We start from the raw sequence: 26,078 nt of genomic DNA, 5'->3' as shown, positions 1-26,078 counted from the left end.
ATGTTAACAAGGGAAAAGTTGTTCAAAATAGTGACCTTGACGATACATTTCAAGCTCATCGAAATCGGTGAGGTCGTCAATCACCTACATAATTACACTGCAGTAATTATTGCATTAATTAATTAATAAGAATAGTATTCCACGCAGGTGAAACCGCGGAGCGCAGTTAGTTACATAATAAAATACCCAAATCTCTCAAAAAAGCTTTAGCACTTCGTCAAATAGAATATCCCAGCCACTGATCGGGCAAAGCCTACCACAATGGTTCACGCTTAATTTCTCAGAAACGGTCCCCTGACGCAATGCTTTGAATTAACGTCTTTTAATTAGCACCAGCTGATACCCTTTGCCGCGACGGCGTACAGTTTACAACGAAAGACGTCGTAATACGGTGGAGTGAGGGCGATATCGGTTCTACCTCATGAAGGAGCGTTGTGCTACGGCAAATGCCTCGTAACTTTTAGAACTTCCAAGATGCTACGGGAACAGCGATACGAGCAAGATACTGGCGCACGCTGCCGCGTTTTGGGTAATTGGATGAGCTTACCTATCGACTGGAGGGGGACGGGGTCGGGTGGTTAGAACATGAAGCACAAGCGGGTGCAGAGGAGACTGGATAAGGGCTGTCTGGATATAGGTGGTTGCGCTTTTCGTAACGCGACGTCCTGGTGGTTAAGTGTACGACTCCTACGATAATAACAATTCTTTGTAATGTTGCTATACCGAGTACCAGTATATTTCGTTGTAATAGGATTAGGTTGCGCATCGGGCCGAACGTTACCCGAAATCGGGAAAACTGTTTCGTAGCAGGCAGCTGCAGACGTTCCGCGAGCCAAAGCCGACTTTGCGTAAAGTCGCGGCGGTTTGCTGATTTGCATGAATGCTGCCGGCATTGTGGTTTATCCCCGACAGCGATACGCTGAAGGACAGAGATTACTCGTTTGGGACGAGCGGATGTAAACGTACGACCATTTAACTCGGGTAATTGGATGTACTCGTTCCGCAAATTGAAGGGGCTGTCCGGGTTCAGACCACCTTTCCATATTAATTTTTCAGATATTTCGTTACTACCGGTAACATATTTATATTTCATATGTGTTCTGTAATTTCTGTTAGTGTATATATTTTGTAATTACTAATCATGTATGTTAAGTTCGTACCTTTTTTTTTGTGATTACTAATAATGTGCATGTACACATCTCGTATATATTCTACAATTACTAGTAATGTATATAATTTTCTATATTTCTGTTTCTAGAATTGCTGTTTAATGTCTACAAACATTGTAAAGTAAATGTTGTCCAATACCAAAAAATACTGGCACCAAACCTATAACAAAAACCTACAAGAACAACAGCTCGACACTTTGCAGCCTGCGCTTTCCGCTACAATCTTAATTTCCTTTTCTAATCTGATTTTCACCAAAAAAAATTATTGTCTCAAACAAAAATAAATTCCTAGAACCAACTGCTCTTTCAGAGCACTTCGCCTCCTTAACAAATTTCAAGATAAAAGTTCCTCGTCTCGTTTTCGATGGATTCTTTAAAAAACGGAGACCATTGCAGCGTTTAATTTTCCCCACGCCGAGTTTTCAGCACGCGTCGAGCCTCGTCGATGCCGGTGACGTGTCGTCGCGGGGCGTCGACGATAAGAGATGAAAAATCGTCGCTCGCCCTCGGACAGCGATGCGGTCGACGCGAACGACGAGACTGTTTCAGCGACAGGGCGAACCAGCTCTAGCTCGTTGCCGTAGAAATTGATTTTGGATTTATTCGGTGACGTCACTGGCCCGAGGGTCCCTCGAGAACGAATGATACTTCTGCTCCGCGTGACGGATGGCGTTGATACAGTGGATACACAGAACGAGACCAGGGAATCCGATACGTCTGGATATTGCCTGGGTCTCGCTGCCGAATGACGTTCGCGCCTAATTCGTTTTCGTCGAGCGACGAAAAGGGACGATTCGTGTACCAAGTTGTCGATTCACCCCAACCCCTAATAATAATACGTTCTTGTTCTACCGTGATTGTGTATATCGAGAAATTTTAGTAAATGTGAATTTACTACGGGTGGATTTTAGTGTTGAGTAAGGGGACGGAGAAATTAATATTTAATGGTAGAAATAATAATATGTTTGGTATGGAAGGTTAGGTATAACCTTCAAGATAAAATGTGGAATGTATAATGTAGAAAAAGTGAAAGTAAATATCTTCATTTTCTCTTCTCATTTCCTTGCTCTATATTGCTGTACTATTTGCTTTTCCTTCCTTCTCTTTTCTTTATTTGACAATAAACTTCTTGGCGTATACAACCTCGGTAGACGAGGGACGTATTATCATTCTTATTTTGCAAATTTACCTCTAGAACCGCATGCTTTGCTATACACTTTATGAAATAATAACCAAGTTAATATAAAAATATAATGAAATACCACTGCACTATCTTCATTACGAATTAAAGTAGAAATTACATTCGTAACCCATGGTGAACTATGGTAAAAGAATTAACAAAAATTTACTGGATAATCCAAAAACGTTTCGGTCCAAAATTTTCTCATGCCAATAATTAAAATTCCGTATCTATAACGAGACTCTACATACGTACAGCACACAATCCTTCTTGTTTTACACCCACTCTGTACGAGTTCCCTATTAGGAAAGGTTAGCCTCCATTCGTTCTTATCTATCCCGCTCTTTCCCAGTTTATGATACAACCTACTAAACGTTGGGAATTGAGTAAGTAGAGTAGCCCCGCACACGGTCAGACCGGATTTACGCGGCGCGCGGATAGTCGGGTTAAGTTGTACGACGGCCATAACCGGTCAACGAAGTAGAATAAGGACCCGTGAGGTGGGTAGACGTGTAGAATAGCATCGTGAGTGGTCGGATGCATCGCACCTGACCTCGCGTCGGGGAACCGTTCAACGTCTGGGTAGACGGTGACTGAGCTAGAATGCGAGCCTGTGTGAAATCGGACAAGTTATGCTATAACTCGCCCGCTATAAATGAAGTTTCCCACAAATGTGTTTAGGTCTGCCGATGTCAATCGTATCTTCTGACTAGTGTGGATGAACTGGGAAGTGGAACGATGCTTGTACCTGGCCAGACAATAGGCGAATAGAGCAGACAAGTAGAATGAGATCGTGCGTGGCCAGGCACGACACATTGTGGTCGAGATTGGATAATTCTAAGAGTACAAGTCGATTCAGACTATACGACACGGACCGTCACGTTCCGGCAACGACACGTACCGGCACCGACACGACAAAACATTAAAACACGCGTTTTAATGGAACTACACGTGACGGTCCGTGTCGTATAGTCTGAATCGACCTTAACTCTAACTGCCTGGACAGACAAAACGCGAAATTGGCCGGTCTTCTCGTCTCGGCAGCCGAATAAAATTCAGAAACAGCGAACAGATATCGATTCCACGACGGTAACACCGCCCCAGTTCGCGGGCCAAGCCGGGCGTGGTGTAGGCTGCTTATAACAACCCTCTTTTCCACGACACTACCGATTCCGTACGGTTAACCACAATTCCCTCGGGTGAAAGAAGCAAGAGCTACTTCTCTGCCCTCTTGCTCCTCGTTTTTTCCGTTGCGAGGCTTCTCAGCGACACCGTGCTATCGGGAGACGCTGGTTTCTATGCATAAGACGCTCTCGGAAGCGCATTTACGGAATTATGAGATTACGCCTTGTTGCCGAGCAACACGATACGCGGCGAATCCGTGATTTGCCACCAGGCTTTCTCCATTTCGCCAAAATCGATTCCTCCCATCGATGTGCTAACTTTCCGAGGTTCCTTTCAGTTCAGGCACGAACTTTTTGATTTGCTCCAGATGGACTTTGGCTGATGTATACACTGCGTGCGATTACTTTCTACTTTATGGGGGTATAACACTGTGACAGGCCCAAAAGAAGCCATTTTTACGATTTGTTTGTATTACTTATTAAATTAATTAAAAATCGCAAGAGAATCTTTCCTATCCAGATAAAAACAAAGTTAGATCCCAAGCGTATGGAACTTCGGGCAAAAATGAAACGACATTAATAAATTTTTGTATATTCCCCGAGTAGCTTATTGCTTTGAAGCTTGGCTATCAACCTGAACCAACTAAAATAATAAGTAGATCCTAATATTTTTTGCCCATTCTGAGCGCAATATTTCACAAAAATGAGTTGCGATCGGATGGCGTTCCTTGCGAGAGAAACGAATCCCTGTTATACTATTTTCGCTAGCGGAATTGTGGGAAGGGGTTACATCGGGAACGGCTACCGACGCCTGATCGATAGCAGAATCAACTTACAGGATGACAAGCTCCCCGGGGACGACCAGTCCCGCAGGAGCCTGGCTGATCGACAGATCATATTGAGGATCCGCGGTGAGTGCATCGCATGTCTCTTTCACTGCGACGTTATCCCACTGACGAAAACACGACGATACTGGAAATCGTCTACCGAGGAAACCCTCCGCGTTAACAACTTGGAAACGCATTCCATTACGTTCGGGGAAACTCGCGAATTATCCTAAGAGCATTTATGTATCCTTTGGCAATATCGAGACGGCTCCTGAATATCAACAATTTTTATTAGAGCATTTCAGGAAGCATGAATCTCGTCAGGTACCATGAAGACGAGACGAAAGATGAGACATGTACCGCGCAGAAATTTAAATAAAAACAAGGTGAGATTCATATAAACAAATACAAAGTCTTAAAAAAAGAGGAGGATAGTACAAATATTTATTAAAACTGAAAGATTGCTCGACGTTGCCAGAGAATATACCCCTGCTCAGAAATTAATTTTTATAAGAAGAGAAAAGAAAGCAAATTGTAATTTTGACCCAGCAGGAAGCGGATGATCGACGTCGGCGGATTATCGAACGTTTAAACCAACGGATGGAGGGTTTAACCTCAAACAAAAGACGTGGTTGCAACGGGAGATACTTTCGTTCCCTATCATCTCCTGAAATAATGAAACTCGGTTCGCTGGCTGTTTTAATATAAAGAATAGTTCCCTTCGTTTTTCTTCTCACTGATGGAGAAACTTTCCTCCGCGGATTTTCATCGAATACTGGTTCAAACGAGCACCGTTAAAAAAGTTACGGGCATCACTGGTTGCTCCGACGAAAGTTCGAGATGAAAAGTTGAACCGCATAAAAGTGGTTACTGTATCGAGCCACGCGATGGTCGACCCGCCCCATCGAGTGTCTTCGTCGCGAGAATGCTTAGTCTGTACACACACTCGAATAGAATCCCCCGTTTAAAGACCCGTTTCGCCTAGGCCGTTGCATCCATTTAACACATAATATGAATATTGTAAGTGTTTAACGTGCTCGAGAGAAATTCCGAGTAAAGTAATCCTCTCCGTCGGTCGAGCACATATTTGTATTCGATTAGAACGTGTTTGCGCGATATAAACACGTTTTCGGCATTAAATGCGAATAATGAACAGATAAACGAGGATTTTTGGTCGAGGTACATCAGACTAAAACACGCGGGTTATTTGTATCGACTTTTTCGTCTACTTTCATCGAGTGTTTGCAAGTAATATATCAGTTTGTATTAATTATCTCAGAAACTACTCGATTGACTAAAAAAAAAAATGATTGTTACCGGAAGATGAGGAATAGTTTACATGCAAGGACACAGAAAAAATTACAGGGATAAATTGTCATAATATAATAAAGACGAAAAGAAAAGATAAAAAAAAAACGCGAGGGGGATAAAATCACAGGAATAAATTAATGTAATATATTGTAGGTGAAAAGAAAAGATAAAAACAAACGCAGGGGAAGAGAATCTATCATCGACTACTTCATTTTGAAAATCGAATGAAATTGAAATTTCGTATAGATTCACTGTATCCTGACGTGCGTATATACTATGTATATACCTTCTACATATATGAACCACCCTCGATAACATCGCAGTATCCGTATCCACCTAACAGGTACACGTTCCTAAATGCGTGCATATTGCCAGTCGTATTCGCTAATATTCGATCAGCCACATTACGTATAGTATAATGGACGCAACGTGACCGGCATACGCGAAACGCGGAGTCGTTGGAACATTTAAACGCACGTATCGATGGAATACAAACAACCCGTTACACCACGAATTTGTTCGTTCGTATTGGGGATCATATACAATTTTTATTTGCCGACAATCTGTGCTGTTCTAGAAAGTCTAACCATTAATTATTTCATAAAACGATACAGATCATTCATCAATGTGTGGTTCAGTACTTATACAGTATTAACCAGATGGTTATTCATCTATTATTTCCCAATTATCTTGTATCTCTTATAATCGAGTTCTAGATTTCGTAATCGATTTAAAATACGCAAGTAAATAGAATTATTTAAATGATTTTCCTATTATTTGGAGCTCCATGATAATTACCGATAAAAGTATTTTTCTACAGCTCTTAGATGAATCGAGTCAGCAGCAATTAATTACTGGAATCGCACTTAATTAAAACGCTACGATCAGTTTTCGGATCCGTCATCGGCGGGAATCACCCTTCCAGAGCTGAGGCGTTTCCATAAGTAAATTTCAAGTAATCCAACCGAATGCCCGTCGCGAATCACAGTCAGGGCTAACATTAGCGAAGCGAGGGGCTCTGTTTGATTATCTACTCGCGACCCGAACAATGGGCGTCGGGGATGAGAACTTCAATCGCTTCTGACTGCTCCGCAAAGTGCTCTCGCGATAATCGATACTTTCGCGGGGAATTCACACATTCTTTTCCCATGTAACACGAGTTCTTATTTGTTATATATATATATCTTAATACGTGTACCATATTTTTATATGATTTTACGCTCCAATAAGTTTATCCTGTGTAATCACTAATAAAGTTTAGCTGAATTTACGACGTCTCCTCAGAATAGACACCCGAGTGCAAAGAGTTAAAAAATTATAAATTAGACATAGGTTGAACTTCTTGTAAATTGTCAGAATACATCTAACGACCCAGAAAAGTTGAAAGCATCTGTATGTTAGAATTATTAAGGGCTCTAATAGGCTACATTGGAGTCACAGAAATAATAAAAACAAAGCCAGGAGTAAGGATATAAAGGAAAATGAAAAAGTGTATATAAAGACGGGGAGAAAATGAACGGAAAATAAAATAAGAAGGGCAAATATCTTGCGAACGCTTTCTGTAATGCGATAGAAGGAGACGGAAGAGGAGGACAGTTTCGAGCATTCAATTTTAAGAAAATCCAAAGGTATCGTCGCCTCACTGAATCGCAGAAGGAATCGGCAAGCTGCTCGCGGAGGTCTCGAGAAATTAAGTTAATCGAAAAGGAGCAATTTGTTCGGGAAAGTACTGCGGCAACTGGCCGAATCGATACGACCCGCGGTGGCCGGAAATCTCAAAAAACCCTGGCCAAGATACGGTTACCACGGCTTCGATATGAAACTTTAAAAATAGCGTAAAACTGTTCGTTCTTTTCATATTTTCAGATTTCAGACGAGTTGTATTTTAACATTTTGCAAGTGTTCGTTATAAGAGTGAATAATTATATAAAAATAGCGTAGGAATCTCTACGAAAAATAAGGAACGGAGATACGAACCCACGATCCTCGGATCCACAGTCGAATCGTGTTCTTATTTGACTTCTTCTTGGGTATGGAGCGCGATACTGTAATAGACATAAATTAAATCAGTGGTTGTTTTAGTAGCTACATTTCTAAAGTAAATTAACCTTCAATTACTCATGATTTAAACCAAATCTTGCTGGCTGGACGAAATGACATAATTTCGTTTAAAATATTGACAAGCAAAAGAATTTACATGGAATTATTCTGAATTGGGAATAGAAAAGTTAGCATTGTGGCCATGGCTCGTAGGATTTTCGAGGGTCGTGCGGTCGCAACAAGCGAGCAAAGCGCTCCTCGCAGAACGGACCTAGGCGAGTTAAAAGCGGATTCGAGCTTTGCCAGTGGCTCGAAGCGTGAATGAATAATCAAACGGAGCTGGATGATAACGCGCCGACCCTTTTGTCCTCACCGAGACAGATTATTAAACCCTTAAGCTGCTGCAACGATGGATACGGGGGCGTGTGTACCGGGACTTGGCTGGGATTATTTGCGGAAAACAACGAGAAACGTCCAGGGAAGCGGTTAAATTGTTTATCGAACCCCCTTTTTTACTTCCCGACCATTGTTGGCGAGTTGGTTTCGATCCTTCTAGACCCGACGCCGACGGCGGAAAACAATGGATATTTTATTAGCTCACGTTTCGATGCTTTGGATACTCCGACTTTGCCCAATCGAATTTGTATACTCGTCATGTTTATAGGCACAGTACAATTTACTTCAGCCCAATCGTAAAATATCACTTGCAGATCTATACAGAGTATTTACAGTTAAGTCTGGACAAACTCAGGGAATCGACTCTACAACTAATTTCCGACAAAATGTTCCTACGAGACATTTTTCGAAAAATCCCTTACTTTAGGAATATTTTCACGTCGTTGCTATCCGCGCACTTCTTCTTCGCGCCTACTTTTTTAATTATCGCTTTTAACCCGTGCAGCGGCGTCGCGACGCGCTTTAATTCCCGCCACGTTAGCCCCGAGCGGTTCCTTTCCTTTTAATTTTCCCTCTAAACGGACGGAAATAGTCAATTATGGACGTAACAGTTTAATCCTGTAGGAAGCAGGAAGCGGTTACAGACGGCGAAACGTGTTTCGCGTTTTAAATAACGCTCGGAGGATAACGATACTCCGTATTTGTTGCTCGGCCGGAAGCCGACGATGTAGAAAATTAAACTTCAGCTTTCTTTTGACGCGATCCTCGCCCCCGATGAAGGATTTATTCCAATCTAACCGAGCTATCACATTGTTGTTTCATTTTTGTGGGTTACGTCGTGAGCGATGGTTGGTCTCTAATTGAAAGGAAATTTAACTTTGAAAATCGCAGATCTTTCGCTGGCTGGGAATTCAATTCTGGGATGATCGAGCTCGCGGAAACGCGATAGGGAACTTCAAACTCGCGTTATCGAAAGTAAGTTCGACGTTTCGTTGATTCGGATTACAATTCAAGTGATTTGCGACGAAGTAGTTCTTTCAGGCGTTGCTGTGTAACTTATTTCATTATATGAATTGTTACTCTTGAAAAAAATACTATATTGTTTTTTCCTCATTTGTTAAAATTTAAAATAATTATGTATGTTGAGTAAGAAAGATAGAAGTAATATAAAATTATTACAAAACATGTTGCATATCAATGGATTAACGATCAATTTAAACATGGCCATTACATCGACCCTTTTCTCCTCAATTTTTTATCGAACAACCTTTTGTCCGAAATCGACAGTCTTCTGCGAACATGACAGTGGATTTCTCCCCATCGAGACCAGTTATCGAGGGTGCCTCGCAATTATATTTCCGTAATTCCAACGAGATAATTTAATTCTTAAGTTACATGGTCCGCATCCGTTTTACAGCTGCTCTCTGTGGGCTCCGTTTTCCATCGTGGAATCTCAACGGCAAACAAAAGGATCATATCCGTTTCCGCAGATCCTAACTCGTGACATCCCCGCGGGGACGTACATTCCGTGTGCACACTGGCACACCTTACAAGTGCTGCGTAATTCCGTTCCGTGCTAGTCAACCGAAACTCGTCGCTTTATTTAATTACAAACCACGGAAACGCTTTCAGTGTCCCCGGGAAATGATACATCACGTTTGCAATCAGCATATGATTACGGTAATTCTTGTTAAATTTACAAATTTAACGTTTCTCCTTAGGAAGTATCAACGTGTGTGCAAACCACCTGCGAATTTTGCGAATTCAAGAATAGCTTGTCTCGTTCAATTATTTTTCTTGGCACTTCGACTTATAGAAGTTTTAAAAATGACTATAGTATGCTGTTGCGACATACATCTCTTCTGAAAATAAAAGCGTTCGAGGCGTTCAGCTCGTCGGTAAATCACCGTCCAATTCATTTGTTCGTAGGTTGAGACTTTCGACCCTGCCCGCGAGAGGCTGGTTGAAAATAATGTCACGCGGCGTTTTACCTCGTGAACTTTAATCGAAGCGTCCATGATACGGGGTTGAACGAGGTCGTGGGGGTGGTTAATCTTCGAAAATTTTGACCACGACGCCCGACGACGCCGGCGAAACGGTCGCCGTTCAAATTGGATGGGCGGGGCTGAAGGTCCTGGATACTAACCATAAGCCGCCATCTGCTAACCGTCGCCCGAACAATCCTAGAAACTGCTCCTCGTGCAGCGGGCTTTGCGATCGTTCCGCGTTCCAACGCCCGAAACGAAATTCTACGAATACCCCTTTCCCTTCGGGATTCCTCCACGATTTCGGTATCTTCCTCTTGCATCTTTCCTACCCTTCCTCCGCGCCTTGATCCCTTGTCCATCAAAGTTGAACAGAACTTTGTTACCTCGTGCCGAGTAAAAACGTTCTCAAATTTCGAATTTCTGATTTCAAGCGCGAAAACATGGGTCCTAATTAAACCATACATATCTCACGAGGGAATAAAGCTACGAAGAAAATACTTCCACCGTGCAGTAGGGATCTTTATGCCGAATAACTTTTGCAAAAAGATTCTTTTGATAGCTCCATTCCCTCGGGAAACATTGAACCATTTGAACGAAATACCCTGTAAAGTTTATAATCGTAATCACAGCGAACGCGTGGACTCGGTAAAAGTTGTTCCATCAACTCCATTTTCCAAACTACCACCGTCATTAAAAATTATTCTCACACTCCAACGTTGAATACAGTGGATGCAACAAGTCTCGAATAAGTAACAATTTTCGTTTCCTGATTAAAAGTGAATAAAGTGCAAATTACTTTATGAACCTCGCATCTAATCCTAAGCAGAGTCACAGTGCGATCGAAATCTGGTCTAATGGACCCATCCCTGAACAACGAAGTGTTATAACTGGTCGAGGCGTCGCAAGGAGCCTAATTTTCGCACGTCCTCCGCAGTGGCCGCAGAGCAAAACTTTTAAGCCGACTGCAGGTGAGCGTGAGGCAATGCGGAGAGGTTCGCGACCCGTGGATTCATGCTGGCGCTAATCAATGATGTATTTCCGTGCAAGTTCGTCCTAGATATCTAACCCCCGTGGCCGCCGGAGGACCCACCAGAGGGGAGGGTTTTCGCGTTATTATTCGAGCGGCGAGGTTAGCGGCGAGACACGCGCAAAGTACCTGGGAATAATTCAACAAGTTCGCCATTGAAACTGGAACGCGCTAAACAACGCAGAAACAGTCGCATTGTGAATCGATGATTAATTCAATTCAGAGGCTAATGCACACTGTGATCTGTACGCGACCGTATGTTTGGATTCCTCCTGACCCTGATTTAACCACTCCAAAACTACGTTGGAATATCAACGTGGAACGTAGAATTAATTTTGGGTGCAAAATCAGAAGTTTCTTAGAACGATAAATGTCAAATATTCACTAAAGAGCAATGCCGGTAATTAACATGAAGTTGTCCCGAAAGTTTCTTTCGCGAGTTACACTCAATTATTTTATGTGGTCGTGTTTATAAAAATAGACAATCTAATTTCCTAGATATTCATGTTGCAACAGTAATGGAGCAAAACGAATCGTGCACAATTCAGTAATGTAACATAAAACGTCAAATATTGTCCATGTATTACTTATTAATAAAGCGAAAGAAACTTTTGGGACAACCTAATACACAATTCGTTTTGAAAAGTCAAACCATTGTGCTACCACGAATGCAATGTGACATTTGTTAATTCCCACCCCACCCCACCCCCCGCCTCCTTGTCACAAAAAAAAAGCTGGGCTCGCAATCTAAATGTAAATTTTGTTTCACGGGGGATTTGAAATCTGTCGCTAATTTTAGAATCCACGCTAGTTTACTTTTAATATTTGCCACCCGTTGTTCCCCTTCTGGTTCGAGTAAAAAGTGGCTGACGGGTTTCAGCGTTACGAATTTACATGTTTCCACTCTTTTTACACGTAGACGCGAATGGGTTCGGTTACAGCTCGTTAACACGGACAATTATTAGCCCGCCGCAAACTTTCACGGTCTTCGTTTTTCTTCACGGGAGACGCGCAGTTTATAAATCGTTAAGACTCTCCTCTTAGGGCTTGTGCAACGGCGGTGTTTCAGAAAATGAGGCAAACAATTCCTGGCTACTCGTCGATTTTGATTCGTTAACGCCTGGCGTTCCGGTAAAGTTTCACTTGCGAAAACTTTTTCAGTGCTCCTTGACAAAATTTATAGCCTCGTGATCGGTAATAACACGGTTCGCATATAAATCCCTCTATATTGGCTCTGGGATCTTACCTCCATCTCGCGTAACGTATGTTCCTTTAGTGTCTTCCTTTAGTATCTTCCTCATTCAAGTGTCATTAGAAAGCCCTCGAGAGTCTTGAAACAATTAATTCATCTTGGTGTGTTGGTGACCATATTGTTGTGCTGTTCCGCTTGCTCGTGCTTATCCTCCAATGCTGACTATGAGTTATAGTTTCATCTTAAATAACGCATCCTTAAATCGCTGTTTTAAAGAATCCTCTCGCAAGATATACAAACAAAACATAAAAGCGATCAGAAAGATTAATCAAACTTTGGTAAAAATCGCAAAGAAGGGATTAGAGGGATCAATCTTGGAGATATCGCAAGTATAAAGTGATTTTATAGGGTTGCCGCTCTGAACCGATCGTACATCCTCGTAAAAGGAGAAATACTGATACGCAAGGGGCATAAAATTTCTGGCAGATCCAAAGCACGTCGTACGCGAATCGAAGCGCAACGCGTAAAACTTCTGATTTTCGTCAAGAGCGCCGAATACCTCGTCGAACGATTTTCCAACGGAAACGCACGATCAAGTAATTCCTGAGCGGCGAGGAAATTACAAGGATGAAATTACGACACGCCAAAGCTGAAAGAAAATTTGATCGCGAACGTTACGTTGCTCGTGCGTTCCGTTGGACGTGTGGTAACGTGAAATTTTTCGTGATATAACATTTTTCGACAAATAAAAGTGAAACGACGAACGAAGTAAAATACAATACGCGTTACGAACACGAAAGAATAAAGTCATAGATTGCGTTGAAAACTAAATAAATAAATGAAAATTAAAACGAATTCAAGTACAAGATAAATTAGTACCGAGCTAAATTATTATTTCGTGTTCAGCGAAATGGAGTGTAAAGAATTCGGGAATAACAGAGTGCATTTTGCACTTTCATGAGACTTTGGTTAAGATGACTTACGTTTGAGGCTCTTTTTCAGATGTTCAGCTACCTCTTCTTGGTGTGCTGTCTGTCGCGGTTATCGAGCGTTTCGGGGGTGAAAAACATCACGCACGGGGTTGCGAGACATCTAAGATCGATTGGATTCCCCGATGGAAGTGGCATGGGGGTAAAGTACCAAATAAATCGTTAATTTTTCATCGACTAATGGCCACCGTCCACCATTAACTCAATATTAACGTCGTTATATCCTCTGGGTTTTTGGGAATATACAGTTACTCGCAGAAGTATCCATCCATCTCGTACACTTAGACGGTACTAATCTTTCTCATTTATAATTTAAATTATTATAATACTTATTAAATGGTATCTAGTGGCGGTGACCGGACTAATTTTTCACATATATCTTACACGTATATCTACACATTGTTTACGTTTTTAATTATCATAATTCAACTTCTAATTGTTGATTCGTACACTAGTAATTGACTGATATTAAATTTTTTAAATAAATAGAAATACCGAAAAATGTGGCTCCATCTCTTGGCGAACCGTCCGAGTTTGTCGTGAAGACCATCTAGGGCCGGCTAAAAAGTATGGAAAACGCCTATGGCGAAAAACGAATAAAGAAATGATAAATAAAAAGAAGGGACAATGAGAAAAAGGAAATGTTATAAGTTACAGGAATAGTTTTGAATATTTTCAGGTTGTTTGCGCCATCTAGCGGCGCGAGATAGAAATTATTTCACGACAAACTTGGGCGGTTCGCCGGAGATGGCGCCACATTTTTCGGTATTTTTATTTATTTAAAAAATTTGATATTAGTGGAGTAAAATGCCCGCTTTTAACTGCCCATAACTTTTGAACCAATGGATTCCTCGCCTTAAAACTAGCATTTTCTTACTATAGCTCGGGTACCTCGGGATCGCTAAACCCGTAGTGTAGCTGCATATTCGCATACTACAGCCCTTGAGGGGCTGATCCGTTGACAATGATAGGATTCAAAGCAGACAAAATTAGATAAGAATACAAGCTTGTCTAACAAACCAATAACCGAACAATCGAATAAGCATTGCAAAGAAATCGCAGTACGGTGCTTTTATTCGTCGTTTATTATTTAAATAAAATTTTGCCTGTCTGTTGGTGAAATGCAACCATTCATTTTCGCACAGGGAGAATGATTCGCTGCATGGAAATCGTTTTACCGCAGTCATTTTCATAAGAAATCGTTTTTATTAAGAAAGGGAAAAAATTACGCTCATGTTCACAGATATTCTTCGCGCTCGGAGTGCCCATTGATATTCCCAACAAATCGGTGCTATTTTCTATGTACTTCGAAGCGAATTACGGTCTGCCCGGAGAATGGAACTCCAGTTATTATTTGGACGAGCCCTATTACAGGAAACGCAGCCTAGATCGACGAATGGCGTACGACGTTCTCGTAAACAAATTGGAAAGGTGCTGACCGGTATCACTAAACTGCAGGCTTTGCACATTTATAGTGTGCGTGCCGCTAGATGGCGGAACCAACATGGAAATACAAAAAACCGTGTGCAGAATAATAACATCACAAAATCAAATAATGATATTACAATATTTAATTTTTGAAAATATTAATATTCCGTAGAATTTCTACATATAAGTTTTCTTGTGAGCACATGCCATAAATGCAACAAAACCGCAGTTTAGTCATCAGTAATGGAAGATTTTATCAATGAAAAAATAATACCTCGAACAGTTTCGGTTACTCCGGAGAAACTTGTCTGTTAAAAATGATCTGCGAAGTCGCGAACTGTCCCCTGACAAACAATGGAGTATTCGGCGATATTCTGCACATTCTGTTCACGTGAGTATACAAATGATGAGTAAACGCATGATTAGGGTATTCACAACGATATATTTTCTTACATAAATCCATTTATTTGATGTACATAATTTTATAAGCAATGTTTCGTTTTAAATATGAAGAGGTAATACGATAATATTACACCATTTCCTTACAGGCCATCCTCTTCCCAAGATGAAGGACTCCCAAGCACCATCACCGAGGCTGAGTATAGAGAAGACTGCGATAGCTACTATGAAAAATGTCCCCAAAGTCCATTAGCCCTGATAAGCCAGAATCTCGACGCTAATACTTGAAGAAGCCATGCTATTAAATGCAAACTTAATATTAGGATATCACAACAAAATTGCGCGACTTTAGTCACTTTGCTTCCCGAGATAGAAAGCTCGTTGTAAGATTAAAAATAAAATGCAAATGAACCAAAGCTTGAAATGCGACGTATTTTCTGAAACACTTCTCCATAATGAAAATAAAGAAATTATACGTACGCAATAAGAAGACGAAATCTAGCTGTACAGGTTGCTTTAAATTACGGAAAGAATATAAATCATTCCCGCAACCCGGTATGCAATGTTTCCCCAAACACAATAGTCAAATTCGCTTCGATAAGCTACATCTAGATTTTGACAACACAAAGAGCAATGATAAATTAGACCAACGCGAGGCAAACGTACACAAACGAAGTTTGTGCGTGCATTTCGACCGTTAATGGTCAGTACACTGAATTGAATATCGACTGCGATAAGCGCTAGTTCAAACACGATTTGATCACACAAATCCGTTGTAAATATTAACTCGCGTGATTAACTACCCTTGAGTTTACAATAACTTTGCAGTAACTTCTCGTGTATTATGTCGATCAGTACGATGGATTTGTTCTATGATAAAAGAACCCACTCAAACTAGTAAGACAAAATAATACAACATCAATGCAATAATCTCTTTAACGGTACCACGAAAGCAATGAGCAAAATATTATAAAAGAAAAAGACGAAAGCAATTGAGAATAATTAATAATTCCTTTAAATTGGTAAGATTGTTCGGCTTGATTTATACTCACTGTTTACACAACATGTAAGAGTATAGTTTGTTCACATGCAACAAGTACAACGTACATTAACGTGGCGATAAGTTTCGCAGAATAAATGAAATACCTGATTTTACCGAGTTCGATCGCTGTATTCATAATTGATTTCACAATAACAATACATGGACAATGCAGTGTACAACGTCACAGACCAGCTGGCACGATTGTTACAGATGAAAATTTAATCTAAATCTCACAGATACGAAGATGAACTAACATACAAGGATGGCTGTATTCGAATAACGTTGCAGTTGAAATACTTCTGAAGTACTAAATATGTGTTTAGTGCTTAGAACAAACGACGAGCAACCTGACATATTGTATTCTGTAGTGACCATTAATAAATAAATAGTAATATTTTTCATAAATAATTATATGTATAAATCATTTCTAAATAATTATATGTATAAATCATTTCTAAATAATGACATTTAAAATTGTTTTGAAAACTGTTTTGTATACTCTTTGCTTACACACAATATGTAGCAAATACATCATGCAAATTCTTTTAAGCTTTTAACAACAAACGAATACAAAAGTAGTAATTCGAATACTTTCTGAAATAAATTTCACCCATCCCTATTTGCAAACAAATGCTTTAAGGAATAATGTAACGAATACGGTCACTCGCTAAAAATTTAAATGCACGTAGATTAACGTTACAGCAATTTAACTGTAATTTTCATTTGACAGAGACAAACATATTTATTTCGCGAATCACAATATTCTGTCGACTGGTCAAAATGTATTGTGCCTTCAATTTTTGTTTATGGTGGCGCCGAATTAGGTCTAAATTAAATACCGGACATCTCAGTTCGAATTCCCAACGAACAAACTTCAAGTTTCGATTCTTTTAACAAGAATGGGCAGAGGAGTCCTGTCTTCCACGACGTTCCGTCTTTTTGTGAGTTGCAGAAGGTAATGTGATACGTTTTCGTATACCAAAAACGTGATCACAGTTGCCGGAGTCACCCTGGTCAGGTTCGCGCTCAAACCCTTGTAATAGCCACGCCACCCTTCATATCTGCAATTAGCCACCAGTAATACGCTTTCGTTATTTGCTTTCACTTTCTGACGTTCAAATTGTATAGAATCTACAATATATTTCCTCATTCGCACCGGCGTACGATTCTTGTCGTATTTTTCAAAGGTTACTCTCCACTGAACAAGAGCAATCATAAGTAACAAAGATATAACTGACACAAAATCAGTTTTGATTGATAATATTCGTTAATGAATTCTACTACAGTTCAACTATATTGTATATTCCAAATACTTCATTATTTTTGTCGACCAGCAAATGGAAGCGTAAATGATTCGTAAAATTAAAGAAATGGATAAAGGAGTCTCTAAAAACTCGTACATTTCCAATTCTGTATAATTTATTTCTCATTCATATGGTTTTGTATTTCTGGTGAAATGCAGGTACAAATACAACGTATAATCGTACGTACTGCGTCCAAAAATCGTACTGCTGGTGGTTTCGCAATTGAAACGTCTGATCGCAATTACGTCCACGTCACACACGCCCATAAACTCACGGCATAGAGACAAACATATTCCCATCTTACATATTTTGTCGCGTTAACATCCGTGGTCCCGGCACTGCGATTAATGTATTTGTAAAAATATTCAAGTAAGAACGCGTGGGTGACGCGAAACTGTGTCGAAAGCACCTACTTGTCACCGAAAAAAGATATCTGAACAAGTAATGAGAATCATTAGTGGTGCGAGTCCAGAATCCGTGTCTTATACAAATATATTTCGTCGATTGATTTTTACAGTTCCCGCAGACTATTGTGAAACGCAAATTCCAGGGATCGATTCGTTCAAACCAGAAGAGAGAGCGTCTAAATAAATCAACAGCCAATCGAACGTGAAATAATCAACAATCAGTTGCTGTGCTTATTATTAAATCGTTCATAGTCGTATTTTCAAAAGGCCCGTATAAATAAATTCGACCTACTTATTAAACGTTACAGTGACATTGAATTTTATTGCTACACTTCGGTTGCTCTGAGTACCAGACTCTACAACATTCATCTAACGTAGGTGACTCGAAATAAGGTGCTTATTCATTGCATACAAGAAACATGAGAGCACGAATAACAATGAGATTGTAGATAATAATTACATTCCTACGCATACACTTGTCTTAATATCCTTTATCAATGAGACTTTCGATAGACCCCATGACTTTGCAGATCACGCAAAGATGTCGGAAATTCTCGTCTACATTCATGTTCACACAGTCGCATTAGAGAGACGATATACAAACACTATAAGCATACGCATAGTCTGTTGCTTATGCAATTATGTGATCAATTGAAATGTAAATTTAACTATTATACGCTTTACCTTCCATCTTTTACTAGTTAAATTTTTACAATAAAATAGGAATTCCAAAATAAATATTGCTCTTAATTATTAGACGAAGAATATTAATTTATGTTAATCGGAACTATTAGATGTAATTTAATAATTTGAGTACATGACACATATATTTTACGAGTGCCAACTCGCGTAAGAGTCACTATAATATGAGAGATAATTAAGTTAGTTTTCGTTACAATACATAAGTATCCCCTTCTATGCTTTACAAGTGCAAATAAAATTATTTTGTACACATAAGATGTCGAATAAATTAAAACGTAACCTCAAATAACCTGTGCATATTACTATCACTTCAAAAACTACATCGTACAATGCGAGAAGATTTGAAATAGTATTTGCTCAGTGCAGATGTGTATTTTTTATTCATTACAAAATAAAATATTCAATCGTTAATATGAAAGAATCGTCTATAATCAAATGACCATAAAATAATACATATTAAAGACTGCCTTCAATTATTCCTAATAAAAAAAAAAAACTAATGCTGTGTTTATATCTTTCGAAAATAAACTTGAATTAAAATATTATATTACGTATCTGTCTCTATAATCTCGAAACACTTGCAGTTTAATAACTTCACTGAAATACTATTATTAAGAACAATAAAACTATTCCTATAGCATTCGTTCACATATTTCATAAGTTACTTCTGCAAACGAATCCCCAAAAATATTCTCTAAATCATTTGAATAGTTACCTTTTATAACCATGAAATATCACAATATATGTATTTTGTGAGAGAAATATTCAACGATATGTAACAATCTAAGTTTTGCATTGATTTATACCAATGTAAAGCAAGGAACGGCATCATAGAAATACATATTTCAACACTGCAGAGACTTCGCCGCTTACATGAAAGTGTATGTACGGTAGAGTAGCAGCTTTTTCTAATAATACTGTTTCAAGCGTACTCTCGACCAACCAAAAAATTTCGAAATTTCGGAATAAAAGTTACACTTAAGCGAATCTATTCTATCAAATTTGTAAAACTGTAAAGCTGGGCAAATCCAATATCAAAGCATAACTCGATCTCCATAAATTACAGAATATTCAACTGAGACTAATGTTTTCTTTTTCTTCTATAGTTAAAAAATTAGATTAATATAATCTAAACAGTCAATGAGAGTCTTTAAGCACATTAGAAAATGTTTCGTAAATTACGGTAATTAGACAAATATTTGGTGTAACATGTACTAAGTATGGTGTTAAGCCTTTATAAAAACCCCTCATGCCTTCTGACCTCCATATCGATCGTATGCATCCTATGCTGCCAGAGTAGTTGTGATGATGATCTTGAAGTCGCGCTCTTACAACTTGGTAAGGATAAGTAGAAGCAGCGGCAATTAATTTGGAGATTGCCGCGAAGACGATGTATCTCATTGTGCACTGTAAATAAAGAATATTGTTTGTAGGTCGATCTGTTTTTTAATAATAAACTTATATACTAGATATCGAACTTACCAATTTAGTGTCTATTGGCAAATTTAGGCGAGTGTTGTATTGATTTTTCAGCTCTTCATAGACCATAAACTGAATGGCACCATGTGAAACACCAACCATTCCAGGAACGAAACCCTACAATTAATAATATATTAGTAATGAATAATTCATTAATATTCTCTTGTATAAATAGTGAGTTTACTAACCCGATACAAGCCTTGGATTCCTTCTGTTCTATAAATTTTTTGAATCGCATCTATCGTGCCCTTGTATCGGTACTTTTCTGGAAGATTTGCATCATCCTTATACTGCAAACACAAACGTGTCTTCACTACCCAAAGTGGATTGGTAATAAGTAAAGTAAGAATCCCAGCATCTGCTGCAGCAAACATGTGCCAGGAAGGTCCCAATGGTATTCGACTATTTCCTCCTTGAATCCAGCCTTTAAAGGTATTGTAGCTAAATAATAAGAATTCTAACATTATTACACAAACTCTAATAGGTTTATTTCAAAATTGATCCTTTGTAATAATTAAGATCAATAGAGGTTCTTACAAAAAGAAGTAGCAACCCCACGCACCGCCAGATCCTAATACATTTGGTGTTACACCTTTGTAAAGTCCTCGTACACCTTCAGTCTTGATAATCTGTTGTATTGCACCTCTAAGACTTTTATATTGTGGACCAGACTTCGGACTGCCATCATTAACTGTAAGAAAGAAAACAAACGAACATCGTTTATTTTATTAAAACCGAATCTGCGTTTCGATTAATTTTTTGAGTGGTACTATGGTCAGCTATCGTTTATTCTGGTTCAACGCGATGATATTGAAGAGAAATCAAGCGATAAACGAAATCTAAATATTTTTTCACTCCGATGGCGTATCATGGTTTATCGGTTGCGCTTATTAGAACATCAGTCACGTGACTCTGTATTGTGTGGAAAGCGCATTTTATTTTTAATTAGTGATTCATTAATCGTTTAATTAATTACTAAGGACAACAAAGAAATGATTACATAAATATTTACGAACAGTGCTGGTAAATAGGTTGCAAAATGCGAAGAACCTTTTAACGCGATAACGAGTGTACTGATAAACATCAAATTATACAAAAATAGTATACACATTTTCCTATATAGTACCAAGTATTCATTGTTTTATAATAGCGAGCAAAATTTTATACGAATAAATGACGAATAAAATCAAACGTATAGCAACGTTTTATTTGCGAAATTCATTCGATAAATAATTACTCAGATAAGTTTTTCTCCATTCAATATGAGATACAAAATCATTCTGTAATTCAAATTCCAATATTTATTTAATAATTAAAGAATAATAAGTCGCTTATTTATTATTCATTATTCGAGATTTTGTTCACCTAAATAACCTTAAATGTTTTAGTGCCAAGCAATGCAATCACGCTTCTTCAGACGATTCGTGACGTAACAAGACAGACAGTTTTGTTCTCCATTCTTTTTAATCATAGCGAGACAATCGTACAAGTTTAATTTATTCAATACTAAAACCAGCGAAACTCGGAGCATAATTTTTTCATGCATTCATGATTCATGCAAACATTTGATCATGCATTATTCCTGTTAAGAGTAATTTTAATGTCGGAAGAACGCGTTAAAATTTCATCGTTGAATCTCACGTGCTTCTGACGCAATCCACTAAATTTCTTGCTGTTTGGTGTGCGGCCAACGAATTTTATGACGAAAATACGTCGGCGACGAGCTTTTTCCATTACACAGTAGTCATCGGCCTTTCGAATGATAACAGAAGATTAAAGCTATGATAGATAAGCTCGTTAAAGCCTATAGTGTTTGTTTACAGCCTTATTATGTATCCAAATCTTCAAACGTTATAATTAAAGTATGATGTGCTTTAAAGTAAATAAAACTCCTAGCTACCATTCGAGTAATACCGTTTACTATTAATTTCAAATAATTTATTTTAATTAAGCAATGAAACTAAATAAATAATCTACAAAAATTGTTATTCACGAAATTAATTTCGTCAACGTTGATACTGCAAATGTTATACATAAACCATTCACCATAACTTATTTAGACAACTGACGTCGGTGAGTGGGAATATACTCCTTTAAGTCAAATAAAATGGTTGTGTAATCAAGTTATCTATCATTCGCTACATTTAAGCAGCAAATGTAAGGAACAATAGAAAGCCGCAGACATCGCTGTATCGTTAATATCGAAAGACTAATTATTGATAATCCACGATATATGCAATAGAAATTTCGATTTCGAATTATTTTCGTTTCGTTTGATAGACATTTCTACTTTCCATTCGTTGGTGTAAATGAAAGTCCACTTTCCACCTCACTTGAAAATATGGCGGACTATCTCAGTTTTGTGAGATAGAACATCTAGTTTTGTTTTTGCACTCGCCGAACCGAAAAATAATGAAGGTAAAATACAAACATCTGTTACTCAACAATTTCTCACGAGGAAAAAAAAAGGAATAAATTACAATCATGCCTCGAAGATATTTAGCAATTACTAATAATTTCAAGAACGTATCGAAGTAAAATTTTTCCATTTCGACGCCGAGTGGGATATTATCGATGTATATTTTTATGACATTTCATTGGACAAAAACAGCTAGATAAGATTAGTTTTTCATCGTCTGCAACAAAGTAATTATCCCGTCGATACGGTACATACATCGAGCTCTAATTACAACCGTAATTGCGCGAAGTAACTGAAAGACAATCATTTCTGACTCGAGGACAATTATTATCATTCGACAAATTAAATTTCGATCATGTTAATCATTATATTTTCGTGTAAAACGTATTACCGATCGATATGCTTGCAATCGTTTTCGCATGAGCAGATGGTGACTAGCGCACGCTACGCGACGGTCAAAAATACTTCTAGATCTTTCTCGACAACGCCACGTGCTTCTTCAAATTGACCTTGTCGTATAATCTCATACGATCGTCGACCCAAAACGTCATCGATTTCTACTCAATTACTGTACATAATAACCACGATTGCAAACGTTAACAAGCTCCCATTGTTCTAAAGTACGCATCTGTATTTCCTTGTCTCTCGTCGCGGTAACAATTAACAATGCACGAACACTTCTATTTCGTGCACATTCGAACAACGACTACTTAACTTCCCGATAAGCCTTGAAAATGATATCTCATAATACTGAGCGGAAAATTCGAATGGTGATAAAATTTGTTGCCAACAATTGTTATTTTCGAGACTGCAACAACTAAGAATACAATCTGTCGCAATATCTTTCTATTCTGTAGCGCGAGAAAATGTGAATTTAGACAATATCCGGGAAATTGTTCCGGATGTGAGATATTTGGCGATTGGAGGCACACATGACTGACCCACAAGTACGGTAAACGCGGTTTTTCGTGATCCACTCTGCTCGTAATTCGTAGACTGAACGCAGACGTAAATTTATTGATTTATTTTCTCGAATACGTACAGTTGATCAAAAGTCGAATCATTTGCAGTCATGCAAAATGGAAAGGCGATAAGAGTTTTCATACTTTTCTATTAAGAAATGAATAAGAAAACAGGAAGAAATGTTTTAAAATTGTGAAAAGATAACCTGTAACACTACCTTATGAGTTTTTATATCTCAAAATTATTGGTACACAATAAATCAATGAGGAAAACTTGAAGTATATATTTAGAGCTTCTTAAAGTGCTTGGCAAACATCCAGTTTAGTAATTTAGATAGAAAAGGAGAAATTATTTCAATAACATACTATCTTGATGACTCATTGGAAAAATGAAAATTGTAAGGAAAGATAAGAATATTGTATATATGCATAATACAACAGTAGAAAATATTATTAACAGATATGAAAATGAAGCAGAAATAGAAAATAAGACAGGTTGCTATATAAAGAAATTATTAATTTCTTCAGAATAATATTTTATTAATCAAGAATTTGAAGAAAACTCTGATATAAGTGGCCCTGAAAAAAACATTCTAGAATGAACTGAATGTCAAATACTTGCATGACACAGTTTAACATTTGATGGTAATACTATGATGACAAAGGAATGGTAAGTTGTTATAATGTTGATAAACTACATTAAATATTTCCTTTCGTGTTCCATGCTTTGAAAAATAATGATCAAAACTACTAATTTTGTAATAATCTTTTGTTGTCTTCTTATTTAACATTCTACTGAATGTTAAACGCAGCTGTTCATGATCCTCTCTGTCGGTAACTCGCAAACTAAACGCACGCAAGTTTATCGATTGGTCTATTATTACCTCGTATGGGAATTCTTTGTAATAATACAAATTTCGATAAACCGTCCCATGTCTTTGTCAAAGGATCCTATCTGACGTCCATTTTCAACCCTTTCGAAATCCGAATCCGATATTACACTGTATTACACCCGGAAAAATAAAAGAATTATTATAGCTTCGTATCACAGAGGGTGAAGTTCATGGACGAAAAAAGACTTTCCCGACATAGGTACTAGTAATCGATTTCGTATACATATACTACTCAAAGGGAGGGAAGGAATACAGTTTCAGTTCCTATCACAGATGGCTGATAATCCAGATAAAAATTAGAACGAGAATCATAGAATGAAATGATCATCACCTCAATGATCAAATCAAAATTCAAGATCGAATGAACATTGTGAACGAATTACGGTTCTTTCATCATGTATTATTAAAATGAAAGTTAGCCAATCTCTGACCCATGAGATCCTGCACTTCGTATATTTATCCGTTCGCGTTAAATTTCGTCCGATTATTGATCAAATCCCAGGCAGAAAGTGTTAAAGTAATGAGTCACGCGGACAAGCAGACAAACAGGCACAAAGAAATCTCCACGTTCTTATCGTGGCACGTGCACCACGTGTATTGTGAGTACAAACCCACCATTTGCATCAGACTTGTTCTGTCGTCAGCGAGAAAGTACTATAGCTGAGGTGCTTACCCGCAAATCTGGTCTTGATCAGGTCCAGCGGATGCAGCAACAGCGTCGAAACCACGCCGCCGGATATACCGGCGAGAAAATGCTCATATTTCAATTGGCTCAGCATGGGAACGCTGGTGGTCCCCGGCGAGCCGGTGTTGGTCTTTATCAACGACATTTTCCCTGGGACGGGTTGCTGCTGTTGATCGTTCGTTACCGATTTGCCAGTGGGAAACCCAGTGGCATTCTCCGGGACGTTAACAACGCTCGACTCCACTCTTCTGCATATCTCTTGATCCACGACAGGCAGTGTGGTCGCGTCGACGTAAACGTGAGACACGACCGAAATCGTTCGCGCCGCGATTTTGTTCCGTCTCGCTTACACTTTTAAATGATTACGCAACGCGTCAAAACGTTGCATATACCGGACACCATTGTACTGAGCCGCTGACTGTTCGACTGGCTGACTGCCCACGCCGAACGCTATGCGCGAGTTCACTATGCGCAGCCATCTTGCACAGCTGCTCCCTCTAGCGGAAGAAACCACCAGCGCGGCAAATTCAATTCAAATTACAATTTACTCGAAAAATATCGAGTCGAGTAACTCGAAAATTAGTAGAGACAGGGATAAATGTTATGCCAAGAAAATTGCTTGGTCTGGTGTGATAAATAACGTGACAACAGTTGAATCCTTGCGTAATTACAGGTAGCGCTATTATATTCAGAAAAATTACTTTCTTATTGAAGTCAGTTCCCCAAAACTGAATCAATCCATGTAATTTATTTTTCAGAATAACACTTAGTTCAAATTATGTTTAAAGTGATAATCATGTACAGCTGCGTATTAAGCAGCAAGAAAAATCATAAACCTGCGGAAACTTCTTATGCAGCTTGTTTGCGTAACAATACTAAGAATGCTTTTTGTCTAATGAAATATTAAAGTATTATCTGTAAATATTACTTAATAAATAAATCAATACTGATTTTTCTATTTTTCTTAATAGATAAATCAATACTGATTTTTCTATTTTTCTTAATAGATAAATCAATACTGATTTTTCTATTATCAATGAATGTCGCAAAAAGGTGTACTAGAGAACCGCGAACCCTGTCCGATAAGTCAGAAAAGTGCTTATCTCTTCAATTTC

The 26,078-nt window shown here is 38.5% G+C and overlaps 2 protein-coding genes across 2 annotated transcripts; one reads left to right on the top strand and one right to left on the bottom strand.

Annotated features, from left to right (window-relative positions):
- The first annotated feature begins 12,071 nt into the window (after positions 1 to 12,071).
- Positions 12,072 to 15,358, top strand: LOC128873911 (uncharacterized). The gene is made up of 5 exons (XM_054117919.1): positions 12,072 to 12,193; positions 13,257 to 13,385; positions 14,487 to 14,674; positions 14,955 to 15,062; positions 15,220 to 15,358. Exons 2-5 carry the CDS (start codon positions 13,257 to 13,259, stop codon positions 15,356 to 15,358), a joined length of 564 nt encoding a protein of 187 aa, XP_053973894.1. The 5' UTR covers positions 12,072 to 12,193.
- LOC128873908 (mitochondrial folate transporter/carrier) lies at positions 15,116 to 25,379 on the bottom strand. The gene is made up of 7 exons (XM_054117915.1): positions 24,952 to 25,379; positions 20,542 to 20,695; positions 20,193 to 20,445; positions 20,008 to 20,121; positions 19,787 to 19,932; positions 15,551 to 17,173; positions 15,116 to 15,368 (listed from the first exon to the last, which is right to left on the bottom strand). Exons 1-6 carry the CDS (start codon positions 25,106 to 25,108, stop codon positions 16,987 to 16,989), a joined length of 1,011 nt encoding a protein of 336 aa, XP_053973890.1. The 5' UTR covers positions 25,109 to 25,379; the 3' UTR covers positions 15,116 to 15,368; positions 15,551 to 16,986.
- Between the last annotated feature and the right edge of the window lie 699 nt (positions 25,380 to 26,078).

Source organism: Hylaeus volcanicus, chromosome 3, assembly GCF_026283585.1.
Source record: "Hylaeus volcanicus isolate JK05 chromosome 3, UHH_iyHylVolc1.0_haploid, whole genome shotgun sequence".
NCBI classification, from domain to species: Eukaryota; Metazoa; Arthropoda; class Insecta; order Hymenoptera; family Colletidae; genus Hylaeus; species Hylaeus volcanicus.
Note: the sequence above shows the minus strand (reverse complement) of the source record. Positions and strands in the feature narration are given on the sequence as shown.